This window comes from Diabrotica undecimpunctata, chromosome 9, assembly GCF_040954645.1.
Source record: "Diabrotica undecimpunctata isolate CICGRU chromosome 9, icDiaUnde3, whole genome shotgun sequence".
NCBI classification, from domain to species: domain Eukaryota; kingdom Metazoa; phylum Arthropoda; class Insecta; order Coleoptera; family Chrysomelidae; genus Diabrotica; species Diabrotica undecimpunctata.
In genome coordinates this window covers 84,091,221-84,105,760 of record NC_092811.1, presented here as the reverse complement: position 1 = coordinate 84,105,760, position 14,540 = coordinate 84,091,221, and the positions used below count along the sequence as shown (strand labels likewise).

The 14,540-nt window shown below is 32.4% G+C and overlaps 1 protein-coding gene and 1 non-coding gene across 5 annotated transcripts in view; both read right to left on the bottom strand.

Moving 5' to 3' along the window:
* Positions 1–14,540, bottom strand: part of LOC140450207 (choline transporter-like protein 1) — a 233,635-nt gene that overhangs the window by 145,401 nt on the left and 73,694 nt on the right. For 3 of the 4 annotated variants that reach the window (XM_072543684.1, XM_072543683.1, XM_072543686.1), the window contains 2 exons: positions 8,105–8,227; positions 913–1,076 (listed from right to left, as the gene is read on the bottom strand). In XM_072543684.1, the coding sequence (XP_072399785.1) occupies positions 913–1,076; positions 8,105–8,227 (287 nt within the window). Of the gene's footprint in view, positions 1–912; positions 1,077–8,104; positions 8,228–8,586; positions 8,667–14,540 lie in introns of those variants that run through there. The other variant, XM_072543687.1, reaches the window with a different exon arrangement.
* Positions 11,064–11,167, bottom strand: LOC140451555 (U6 spliceosomal RNA). The gene has a single exon (XR_011952078.1). It is a non-coding gene; the product is annotated as a U6 spliceosomal RNA (small nuclear RNA).

Here is a 14,540-nt window from a genome sequence, read left to right as displayed (position 1 = left end):
AAAGGAATTTTGTTTGTGGATTACTTGCAAACTGATAAAACAATAAATTCTGAATATTACTATAACCTTTTAGATTAGTTGAAGAAACAAAATCGTAAAAAAAGGACCGGTTTGCCAAAGAAAAAAGTAATTTTTTATCAGGACAATGCACCGTGTCATATGACCATTTTGACAATGGCTAAAACCCATTAACTACAGTTCGAATTATAGGAGCATCCACCGTATTCACCAGGTTCGGCTCCTGGCAACTTCCATATGTTTTAATACCTTAAAAAAATCATTCGGGTGAAGCGTTTTTCATCAAATGATGAGGTCATAATAGCTGTGGAAGCGTATTTTGAAGTTTTTCCAGATTATCAGTTCAGGGATGGAATTCATAAATTGGACTCTCGTTGGACCACAAAATTATTTGTTTATTTCGGTAAGTATATATATATATATATATATATATATATATATATATATATATATATATATATATCATGATTTGTACACGTGGTTATATAACAAAGGTTATGTCTCATGCAGCAGTCGAGTACCTCGTTCGTTCATTGTACCTATGTGGTGGTAGTACATGGCAAATTCTTCTTTGTCTTCGTTTAGTAAGTTATCTCTGAATAAGAAAATCGACTCCGCCTCCTAAATTATCTGCAATTCCTGCAGAGTAAAACAAATGTTTTGATATTAATGTCAGTTGTTCTTCGCGTATTCTTCATACCTCAAAAATTCCAATGACATCTGGCGAGTGAGGTACCATGTTGGCCTATGTATACTATGGATCTGGCCTATGGACAGTATGGTCATTTGGATCTGATTTCCTTATGAGTCATAGAAAAATGCAAAAGCTCGTGTAATCAGCTTCTCGTGTACCAAATATGTGAAGTAGGTATGTTGATAAATATTGTTACTTACGGTTCGTTAACTTTACTGGTCCCAAGACATTGTGAATCGTTGTTTTTGTTGTCTAAATGTTTAAGATTTTTGTTGTTTCTTCCACATATATTTCCACAGTCATCGTAACCATTTATAGTTCTAAATATATCTCCATTAAAAACACAGTAAGCCAAAAAACATATCTGAAAAAGACAATTATTAATTTTTGTTTGCATAAAACACTGAAAACTATTAGTTTTCTGATCTTAATTTTCTCAAGATTTATTAATTCCTCTTAGATTTAGGAGTGAATTATTTCTCTAAGTATCGAGTTTTCTAATCAATAAAACTTCTATTCTTTTTATTTTATTTTATTTTTTTATTTAGAGTAACTTTCATTTTAAATATTTTTTCCATTCTAAAAATTACATACTCAATATAGTGTTGGATACTAATTGTGGTATGTTTCTACGATTTTATCTATGTATATATTGATAATTACCGAAAGTTACTTATTGCCTAAAATAAAAAATCTATTGATTGATTTGATATATTTTAAATGTTAAGTGACCATAAGAAATGAATATTTCGTACTTATTTCTATATTTTTTTCACGTTATGTGGATTCAATATTACACACCACTATACTGGAGTAGCAATGAAGAATTCTTCTCTCTACCGAGCAAGGACAGAGAAGAGAAAGAAGAAACAAAGGAAACAGGAAAAAGAAACAAAAGAAATAATCTAAATACAACCAATCCAAGAAAAAGATGCCGAAAATATAAACCAAACAAAAAAATAAAGCCAAACCACTTGTAATTAAATTACAGTTATTTAATGAGACATGGGCTATACTGAAAATAGCTGAAGAACAAAAAATATTCACAGTAAACAATATATTAAGCAACCCTGAAAAGAATACCTGATACAAACAAAAAATGCAGTAAACTACCGCAAAGCTACTAATATTCTGGAAGAATACCTATAATAAAAAAATCGACTATCACCAAATCAAGACTTGAGATAAGTAGCCGAGGAATTGATCGCTAAATGCAATGTTGACCCAATAGCATCATGGGTATGAAACCAAGAAATGAAAGTAAAAAACCGCTTCCAATGCACATAATGAAAGTGGATAAAAAAGATCTATACAAATTAACAAATTAACACATCATTAACATTAGGTATATGAAAGTGATGATAGAAGACCTCAGAAAAAACCTTAGCGAGGAGTGCAAACCCTCCAGGGATAGACAAGCAAAGTGCAATGAAAGTAAGGTCCATTCGCTCATCTCGGGTATATTTTGACAGATTCATAGCTGGAAACCGACAACACAAAAGTTCCTATCGCACAGTATTAACAGCTTAAATAAACTTTTATTACAGACTTCTTTCATTAAAAAAAATATTATAAATAGTGGAAGTGTATATTAAACCCCTAAAATTTTTGGTAGTATATATTTAAAAAATATATATCAGTTGGTATAATTTAACATATTCCAGTAAGTATTTGTATTAATGATGCTTATAGTTTTATTATTTGTTATTATACATTATATGGTGTAAATAAATAAATATTGATTGTCGGTAATTCGTAAAGTTCTATTTTATTTAAAGCAGCTTATAAAAGAAATGTACACAGTACTATTTCACCGTATGGCACTATATGCAGAACGGATAGTAGGAAAATACTAGACTGATTTCAGAGGTAGTAAATCGACAATTCATCAAATTGTAACCCTAAAACAAATTTTAGAAAAAAACACTGGAATATATCAATGATTTTCATCACATATTTATAGACTAAAAAGCAGCCTGCGACTCTGTGAATAGAAGAGAAATGTTCAAAGCAATGAAAGAGCTAGGAATACCGAAATCAGTTGGTAAATTTAACAAATTTAACTCTTAAAAAAGTTGAATGTAGAGTACGAATTTAGGGGGAACTGTCTGAACCTTTTAAAACAAATAACGGGCTGCACCAGGGAGACCCTCTCTCCTGTATACTGTTCAATCTGGCTATGGAAAAAGTAATATGTATGTCACAAATCACAACCATTGGTTCAATATATAATAAATCAGTGCAAACACTTGCCTATGCTGATGATATCAATATTGTTGGTAGAATGGAAAATGCTGTACGAAAGGCATATAATAAACACCAACAAAACGAAGTATATGAATACAAGCACTCAACGACAAATCTTACGACCACTTGTTATAGAAAACGATCTCATCGAAGCAGTGAACGAATTTGTATATCTGGAAGCGCTCCTTAACACTGATAATAATACTACCGCAGAGATAAACCGCATTTGCTATTTAATTTTGCTTTGGAACATGCAATAAATAAAATATCGTCGTAGCTGATAGAACTTTTGCCAATCAAGGTTCCAAACTGACCTTTGCTGATGACATATTCTACAAGTGTCGTGAGAGAAAGGGCAAAATATATGATAGTCACCAATAAAATCTAGGCCTAGAATTAGGCAGAACATTACTCTTAACAACTACAACTTCGAAGTAATAAAGGAGTTTAAGTATCTGAAAACAACAGCCATAGATGATAACCAAGTAGAAAAAGATTTCAGCAAAAATAACGACTGGGAATAGAGCATTATACTTTTTTTAATATTAATGAGATATTCGCTGTTAAAAAGACAATATAAGTAACACTACAATCATTCGTCAATTATTCGTCCAGTTAAAACTTAGGGCAGTGAAACCTGGACCATTTAACTAATGTGATAAGATCAAAGGACAACATAGTATTAAAACGCATTGTACGTTTGTTTACATTAATATTAGATATGTATAATATATACAATATATAAATATATATCTTATACAATATAAGATATATAAAAATAATTACTAAATTCACTAGACAGTTCGGACTCGGAATAGCGAACCGACTATACCCTGCAAGCTACCAAAGATGTCCAAAAATGCCACAATGGAGTAAATCGAAAGGATTTAATATTATCCAACACAATAGAAATCAAAACACGAGAAAATCAAACGTGTCTTACGCACAGGCAACACGAAAGAAAACTCCAGTCACAAAAATATATACCAGTGCAATAATAAACGAAGATCAACAAATTGAACTCAACAATATGGTCAACCAGCTGGTTCAAATAATATTCTAAGAAGCGATAAAGAACTTTAAGTTTTCACTTCCCAACTAAATGTACAATTAAGGGGATACATGAGAATAGGTTCCTGGAATGGGGGAGGATGACGAATAAACGCAAAACAAATGCAAATCTGTTGAACGAGATATTCTACATATTAGAAATGGACATAGTAAAGATCTAGAAAATAATATTAATAATAACAAAACGAATACAGGCAAATCTGGAGAAACACCCATCCTACTTAAAAGAGGAATAAAGTATAGTATCCAACGAACATCAGTACTAACGACTATGGAAGCAACGGCAATAAAAGTACAGATGAGACAAGAAGAGATAAGGATTACCTCAATATACGTGACGCCAAGAGATATACTAAATGACGACGACCTGGATGCATTCCTTAAAATAGAAGAACAGCCATAATCATAGGAGACTTAAACACTAGATATACAAATTGGAATGATAGAGCTACAAACAAAAACGAAAGAATGCTAATAGAGAAGATATCATGGAGATTAGGACCATCAAACCAACACACTACTAGAGAGGAAATACCCTACCAAGCTATCTGGACTTAGTAGTGGCCAAAAATCAATCACTACAAAATACGAATACGTTACACAAAGGAAACGCCATACTACTATAAATAGGAACTTAAGAATTGGAACGCCCACCAACAAGGCAAAAAATGAAAACATATTGGACAAACTTCAAGAAATAAGTGGGCGAAGGCATTGGAAACATCCCAATAAATGAAAATCCACGGGATCTAGAGCAGAAAGTCCTGGAGTTTGACAATATCATAAAAGAACTAAGAAATACTACCAGGGAAGAAGAACATACGATCCATAGGGGTAGGTTAAGAGAAATAAATACCATAAAAAATACCATAAACGAACAGAAATGATAAAGAAAAAGAACAGAGCCAAAAGAACAAGAATCCAGGAAGACAGAAACAGGGCAAACCGACTAAATCCACATATCAAACGGGCACAAACCTACAGAGGGCAAACATGGGATGAGTACGTAAAAGAAATGGAAGAACGAGGACAGAATATAAAAGAAATATACAAAGAATATTAAAAAATGAAGAAAAGTAGTGGAAGAAAAAGCAGAGGTGATTAGGAGGACTCTCTTTCTCTTAAGAGAGAGAGAGATAGAGAGAGAGAGAGGGAGCGAGGGAGAGAGAGAGAGAGTAAGAGAGAGAGTACATTAATTTATCACCGACATCAGGATATTGACTTTATCGAAAGAGGGCATTATCGCCCAAATATCTCCAAGGAAAATAAGGCTAAAAAAGCACTTGTACCGGACAAAATAACAAACAGGGTTACAAAGTATCTTCCAATCAAACCCATAGTTTATTTAACAAATATTACAAATGTAATATTGAGATAGAGACTCTTCACAAACCGATGGAAAGAAGGTCGTGTGATAATGAATCACAAACCAAGGAAGAATAGCATTTTCCTGCCAAATTACAGGCCGATTACTTTACTTCCAGCGGGGCCATGACATGACTAATCATCTCGTACCATGGCAACCGGAGGTTCAGGGTCCGAATAGGAAAACTCCTGCCCGAACGCGGAGCCCCGGAGGCCGGAGTACCACAGGAGGTAGTATTGCAACCCCTACTGTATAGAATATACACAGCTGACGTTTCATGAACATCCTCAACTCTACTCAGCCCATATGCAGACGACACTGCTATAGTGGCGGGACATAGAAACCGCCAGCAATGCAGCCGTGGGAAACCTACAGACTGTAATGGATATGATACGACTGATAATCGAGTGACAGCTGTTGGTATTTGGAATCACCCTTAAACCAGAAGTGTCATAGGATGATATTATTTTATAGTGGTCAGTAAAATAAATTTTATAATTTAAAATAACATTTTTAACATATTTGCTGCTACCTATTTATGAGTTACTTACTCTTGGTGCCACATATATATTCAGTAACATTAGTAGGGAGCCAATACGAAATTTAAAGACAGTATATTAATTTCTATCGATTATCTTCAAGGTTAGTTCAAAAATATAATTTTGGCTTGGGGTAGGAGAAAAAAAATTGAACGCCCAAAGGCATGACTGGCACCTGACTACTGTGATAATTCCTCTATACCACCTGACGCCGAAAGCACTCAAAAGTATTAGGAAACTGAAGTTAAAAATTTAAAAAAATTTTTATATCTAAACACAAAACAAAATATTCTTACAACAGAAATTCAAGTTGTTACTTATGAGCTACTATGCAACAGTCCAAAAACGCCGGGAGCCTTATAGCAAAGATTACATTCATACAATGTTTCTACATGTGATCCCTTCTCAGCACATTTCGCATAGCGTTTTCGAATAACTCTTTCTTTTTCGCTCTTTTCTTGACACTTTGTCACAATATGTTGCTTCATAAATGACGGCTCTTCAGTTAGTTCTGAATAATTATTTCCACAATTTGTGAACGCCAGAAGACGACAGTGGCACCTCACTGAAGTAAGGCAAAACGCCTTTTGGCGACAGTGGTACCTGACTCTCGAACGAAAAACGAATTTTGGTAACAGGTCTCAGCGAATGTGTTAAATGAATTTTATTAATTGTATTCCGTAATTTTTCATAATTTATATGAATTTATAATAATGATAATTACAATAAATTATAATTTTATGTACAAAACTAGTTTTACGGTAAATAACTTTTGTTTGTTTAAAGGACTCTTAAATTTGATTACTACATATTTGACAATGCAATATTTGATGTGTTTAGCTCGCAAGACCTCAATTAAAAATAAACATCAAAATTGGTTAATAAATAGAAGTGTAGAAAATTGAAATATTTGAGCGCGACGTGATTTTGAACGCGTAAAATCAATTCAATTCGGCAGCGATAGCCGCTCTCCTGTCAATTTTTGGACGGACGAGCTACTTTTAATTGGCATTTCAACTAACTTGTAGCTAATGTAAATTTGTACCCAATTAGTGCTTTGTATAATAAATGATTTTATTTAAAAAATAGATCTTAGAACCTTATTATTTTATTACAAATCGTAGTTAACTTTGACCGATCATAACTCCAGAACTACTGAACCGATTATCTTATTTTTTTTTCTATTGCACCGACTTTCGACTCTTTCTTCGGTTCGACGCAACGTCCTTTTCGAAAATTAAAATCGATCAACAATTGATAAAGTTATTCAAATTGTTTATAAGCCTAAAATTTAAAGAATATTTTACAAAATTCACTGGGCTCTTCTAATCGACTGATTTTACATGTTCAAGATAGTTTTGAAATTTTGAATGCTCTTCTATTTATGTAAAAACAACAAGTATCTAAAAGATTTAATTTTTAATCTGCATAATTTTGAAAATTATTCATTAAAAATAATTAGATTGCAAAATTATTTTGCAAAAAATATTAAATCGATTTTAATGAAACTTGTGTGATGATTAAACATATTAAAAAGGTTTTCTCGGAATATGAAGGTCTTTGTTTAGTTTGAAAAATAAACTCACAAAAAACCTTTTGTTTTTTAACAGTTTTTTTCTGTTTTTTAGTATTTTTTCAATAATAATAATTAAGATTTGAAACTATCATTGTCTTATGTAAAATTTAATTATAAAACTTTTATGTTCGATACAAAATTATTCTAAAACTAATAGTTCTTGAGATATATGCGAAAAAAAGAGGAAAAATATCGAATTTTTTTAAATATTTTCAAATTTTGTTTAATAAAAAGTTAAGACCACATTTTACAACTCACGCGCAATGAAATTACTATTATTTATCGTTATATTTTGGAGCGATTTATGCACAAAAACTGCAATTACATGCTTCACATGCATCTCAAAATATAGGGCCACCCGAATAAATCATTTTTTGTTTACTGTAATAACACAGAATACTATGTGCAGCTCGTGCAAAAAGCATTTATTGCTCACTAAGTTAAATTGTCCAATAGAGCAGTCGGGCCGAGTAATAAACATTCACTTCTTGATCGTATTGAATAAACAACTATTTAGTCTAAAAAACCTGCGTTTTCATTGTTAGCCCACGCAATTATAGCAATTATAAAAATTATTAAACGTACACACTTACCAGAGCTGTTAAGAACACTATAAATACTATCAAAAAACAAACATCGGTTGAAGTTCGATTTTTTGCTTTACATTTTTCGCTATCTTCTGATTCAGATTTCTGGAAGTCTTTAAATTTATTTACCTAAAAATTAAAATCAATTAACATCCTTAGAGACGGTATTTTTGATATTCATCAATAGCAACTTATTTTATAATTATTAAATTATTAAAAATAACCATTCTCTATATGATGCATTTCTGCCTTTCTATCCCAGCAACACCAGAATAACGCACACAACCAACCACAGGAGTCAAATTCGCACCGCAAAAACCCTAACCAATCGGATGCTTCTGAGGTTCAGCCAGTTTATACACAACGAGGTCCATTCTGAAGAAGTATCAACTTAAACTAATCAAAAATAGTCCACCAATGACTCGCTAGCAAGTTAAAATAGCAAAAGTTTAAAACATTTAAAGCATTCTATAAATATTTAATTATACCTGTAACATTATTCTGTAAAAGTTAACACATCTTTATTTTCTTGTGAACTGTGATTTTAGTTCTATTCAGAACATTCTATTGGCAATTTTCAGTTCTATTCGGAAATTACCAGGTTTTCGAATCCCGGAAAAAAGTCACTAAGGCTTTCTTACATCAGAATGATATCGATTTCTGGCCCAAAGGGCGTAGAGGTGAAATCGTTATTTGAAATATGAGCATGAAAGAATTTTAAGCTCGTAAGTTAACAGAATGTTGAAACTATTTCCACGACTGGAACGAGTAAGAATATGTAGATATAATAAAATAATGCAAAAATACATATGAAATTGTTCCTTTTAGGTCTATAAAACAAAGCCTTATGAAACTGATATATCCAATTTTATGTAAAATAAAAAGCATTGCATGGACATAGACGGTATTTTAGTATTAACTAAAATAGATACAAATCAGTAATATAATTAAAGACAGATCAATTGGTATAAACACTGTAAAATCCAATTTTTTAAAAATTTTACAATAAAAAATTTGAATATTCCTACATATTTTAAAACATAAGGAATAAGTTGTAAAAATACCGTTCGGCTTCTCCTTATATCAGTAAAACTTTTATATTTTGCCTTACTCTTCTTTCTCCATATGAATATACATAAGTACTATACAATAAAGTTATACCTATAACCCGTTTTTTCGTTTAAAAATTATTTATTTTATCCGAATTCAGCCATTGACAGAAATTTATACCCACACTGCGTTGTGAATTTCGTTTATTTCCCACATCGCGTTTCGGGTATTTTTGACGTGCACAGAACGCGTTGTGGGTGTAATGCAAAGACCCACAATGCGAAAATACGAAGACCGTCGGACACACACAGGACGATTTTTCGTGTTATGGGCAATACAAATACCCACAAAGCGGAACTTCTAATTTAAAAAAAAATGTAAATAAAAATACGTTATTAAAAATTATGGCTATAAAAGATGTAAATGATGCTAAATGATGTAAATAAAAATATAAATTACCACATAATGAAACTTCTAATTTTATTTAAAAAATGCAGATAAATATAAGTATTAAACACAAAAATTTTTAGAATCAAATTTCTTCATTTATTTTTGCATATCAGCGATCCATGACATTTTTTTTTATTTACAAAACACCCGCTTTAACCTAATAAGGCTATGAGTGGAACGATAACAATTAATTACACTTTACTTATTAAATTACAATCTTTTAAAAACAAAAGTAGTTTATCAATATTGTTATTTGAGTTTAAAATGTCTTTAAGATTGTTTGGTAAATGGTATTTAATTCTATGGATATTGAACTTTTCGCACTTTTCCTTTAGCATATGTTTTACTGTAAGGGGTGTACCGCACTGATCACAAATTGGGAGTTCTTCTTTTTTAAACACATGTTCATGGGAGAACTGGGTATGTCCAAGTCGTAGAGGGGAAATAATCATTTGCTTTCGTCTAGATACATCGGGTAGTTCCCATGGTCCAATTTTATTTTTTATTTCCTGAAACTTTGATGGTGTGGATTTCCATTTATTGTTCCAGATCTCGAAAATATGTTTCATAAAGTAGCTTTTTAGATCCATACTGATACTGATACAGATTGGAGAGACATTTGGGTACTGTTATCATTTATGGCTTCTTTGGCATTTCGGTCGGCTGCTTCGTTACCTGCTATTCCAACGTGTGATGGGACCCAGGGAACTTGATACTTATATCTTTAGTGTGTAATTTATTTAGTTGCTCCTTTATTAGTAAAGCTAATAAATTTAGGTGTAGTGATGAAATAGAATCTGTCACGATTAACATTTTGTTCACCTTATTCGCATTTGCATGGAGTAATGCTTGGTAGATTGCATAAAGTTCTCCTGTGAATACGGTTGCAGTATCTGGAATTCTATGTTTGAGAATCTCTGTGTTGTTAATTATTGCCATCCCGACTCCATTTTCAGTTCTAGATGCGTCCGTGTAGTATACTGTGTAATCGGAATGAGAGAGTTAATTAGATCCCTGAAGTGTTGTGTGATAAGATTGGGGTTAGGGCTATTTTTTTACAGTTACAGTTGAGTATTGGAATTTTTACAGTCCAAGGTGGACATGAAGACATATTTTTGTATTGATATAAGGGTGGAAATTGCTTCCAGTTAAGTAGTTTAATTGCATGATGGATTCTGCGGGAATGTGGAAGATTGAAATTTAACGCATCATAGATATGTTTAAAATGCTATTTATTGGAATTCTTTTATTTACATGTATGTTAAAAGCGTAGTTTAAAGTTAACAGCTATCTACGAAGCTTTAGCGTGGGTTCACCTATTTCAGCTTGTATTTTATTTATCGGAGTTGTTCTGTATGCCCCAATTATAATCCTTAGGGAGGTGTTATGTAACGTATCCAAAGGTTTTAACGTTGTTTTGCTGGCAGATACATATGCTACGCATTCGTAATCCATCTTAGAACGAAAAAATGTGGAACGCTTCACGATTTTGCGTGTCATCCTTGCGCAGGGGCTATGCTAATCTTCTCTGTATCGTTCCAAATTTAGTATATGTACCGCCAAAGCGACTACGATCCATGACACTTTGAATTACATTGTTTGTTCCTTTGTTTACAGGAACATTTATTGTCGTCACAAAACCCTTTGCAGTTGCATCTGAGAAAACCTTAGTTAGCAAAGCTATTTTCTTACTACTAATATCATTTGATTTAAACATGAATTGCAAATCCGTTTGAAGGAGTTCATTTCTTGAAAATAATCTATCCACTGGTCCATTCTCAGTACTGAGTTTGTACAAGCCATCATTATTAATTTCAGAAACAATGGCTAATACATTTTTTTGGAGTAAATCAACCTCTATCAACATCCGGCAATCACACACATTTTATGCGATTCTTCTCTCTCATTCAATATTTTCTTTCTTCTTTGGGTTAACTGATCATTGAAATTGCCGTCATCTTTTCCTTCTTGTATATTGGGTGCATCCTCATTATTTTTAATCATGGTTATTATTGTCAAGGATTTCTAAAGATTTATTCATATATTTGTCTTGATTCTCTAAATTCTCTTGGCAGGGATCTACACTGTTGCTTTCTTCTCCATTTCTTAAATAATCATCATCATGTTCGTTTTCCATGCTATTTAATAATTCTTCCAAGTCTTCTTCATTCTGTAGTTTATCAAAGACATCTTTTGGAAAATCTGCATCTTCTAAACCATTTGTTTTTCTGCTGCTAAACATGGCGCCTCATAAGGGCTCCTACAAATTCTTCTATGAAAAGATTTGTTTTTCTTGGACTGTATAAATGTTATTATTATCGTTTACCCAGGTAATTAATATATCCCGGATATCTTAATTAGCCCTCTCTACAGAGCCTTGGCTTTGTGCGTGTCTTGGTCGGCCGTGAACTATTTTCAGACCAAGCCACATAGTAGTTACTTCTACAATAACCGAGTTGGCAAACTCACGGCCGTTATCACTTTGACCCATATATGGAGCACCTACTAGAAAAAAAATATCAACCAAGTGGTCAACTACTTCAAGTGCTGTTTTGGTTTGCAATGGTCTCAAACCCTTTAGTCAAATGATCCTGGTAGTTTAAAGTAAAGTTATATGGATCATCAGGCTCTGTTTGCATATCTATCACGTCAATCTGCAATATGATTAATAAAATTTTTTAATATCTAAAAACTATTAGTTCTTTCTAATTACCTGACATCTACAGTTTATATAGGTATTTACAAATTATAGGCTTGACAACCAAGCCTGTCTTTGGAATTTTTTTCTTTAACTGACACTAACTTGCATAAACTAAGGTACAAGTTTATAATTTCTCGGGTTATATTTCCGTATTTTTCCTTTAATTCATTCTCCATTAGTATAAACAATAAAAAAATGTTTAAAGACTTTTTGACAAGAATTTGACAGAGAAAGAGAGGTACCTAAAGAATGTGCCTTAACGAATAGTAAAAAAAAACGGTAATATGTACTTACCTTTTTCTCTTTTTTTTTATTAATAGTCCTTTGCTAACTCTTCGTAATTCTTGTGCTTCTTTAACCTCATAAATTAGTTTTTTATAGTTGCCTTCTTACAGTAGCGTAGACCTAATACTTGACTCCACGTAAAGTTTATTCAAACCATCCTCGAATTCCTTTTGAAGGTTTTCGATTGATTCACCCATTGTATTAGAAATTATCAGAAACTAGACTGAATAAAACTCGTGTTACCGGTAAGATTCGATATGCGATTTCTGTATTTCCCTTTGTGGATATTTATATTGGCCATAAAGCAAAATTCGTCGTGTGTTTCCGACGGCCTTCGTAGTTTCGCATTATGGGTCATTGTAATTTATCCACAACGCGTTCTTTGCACGTCAAAAATTACCCGAAACGCGATGTGAGAAATAAACGAAATTCACAACGCGATGTGAGAAATAAACGAAATTCACAACGCGTTGTGGGTATAAATTTCGGTCAATGGATAAATTCGGATATTGAATACAACATATATATATATATATATATATATATATATATATATATATATATATATATATATATATATATATATATAAATGAATTGCTGCTACCAACAAATATCAATGGTTGTTAACTTTCTATCACATTACTTTTATGTAGCTTTTAAGTTGTGTCATCAGATTAAATTTCTAAATTAAGTTCATAATACTTGACATTTGATATTTGACCACCACCAACAAATATGTCGATCCATTTCCCTTATAACAAAAAGTGCATCCTTCTATCTTTGTGAGTGACGGTTACCACTACGTGAGCGAGAACTTTCTTTACTCGGTGATCCTTTGTGATAGTGACATTTCAAGTTACGTGCCCTTTTTTGTTGATCTTTTGGTATAGTAATACTTCACCGCTAAGTGCGCGAGAACATTTCTCACTTTGATTAACTACAATTTACGATGTCAAGGAGAAGACGACCTGACTAGATCGTCGTAGTTAATTAATTGTGCGAAGAGCTACCTCACGTGCTAACCGCACTGATGACCAGAGAGAGATATATCGTATTGCTATATCAGAATTGCGTTCTTTAGTAAGTGGCAATGAAGTAGATAAGCTTAGAATGCAATGAGTTCGTGTAGATCAAACACAACAACAGCGAATACGACGTAATAAAATTGAGAGATCGCGCAGACGCAGTTATCCTGTGATCCGGCAATAGATTAATGTGTCGACAAATCGGTAACAATTTGGAAAGTGACAATAGTTTGTAAATATTATAAGGCGTTAAAATACAGTGGTGAATCTACTAGATTATGTTGTGCTGAATGCAAAGTAAAATTGCCACAATTGGTCACACCACTAGATCCCTTACGCCCTTTAGTTTCTGGGATGGGAAATAATTCTAAACACTTCTTGGCCAACATTCATTCAAAAATATAACATCTGTTTCCATAACATCGTTTGGAGCAACACATATTGTACAGGACAAGTTTATGCATACTTTCAAGGTATTATACCTTAATAGTTTTTTTATAATGTAATAATAATCACAATGTTGTGATTGTGAAGGAGGAAGATGAATACCATTTTAATATCAAAGTTAATTGAACAAGGTTAAATAATATTTTTTATTTTAATATATCTGAGTAACAAATTAAAAATTTATCATTTTTGATTGCAGGTGCTGAAACCAATAAAAAAGATAGTGCTATAAATTTCTATTCGTACAGACTTATGATCCATGAAAGTGAAGTAAATCAAACTTTGATGTGCCGACGGCTTTTTCATCAGTTTGGAGTTGACATGTATGTCAAAATTTAGACTGAACGATTTACATACATCCGTTTGAACCAACAAAAGCTTCGACTTGAGGAATACGTTTATCTCCGCGATGCTATAAATGCCGATGGCAATGTGAATAATAAGAGAAAAATGACGATTTTGCCAGCTATTTACATAGGAAGC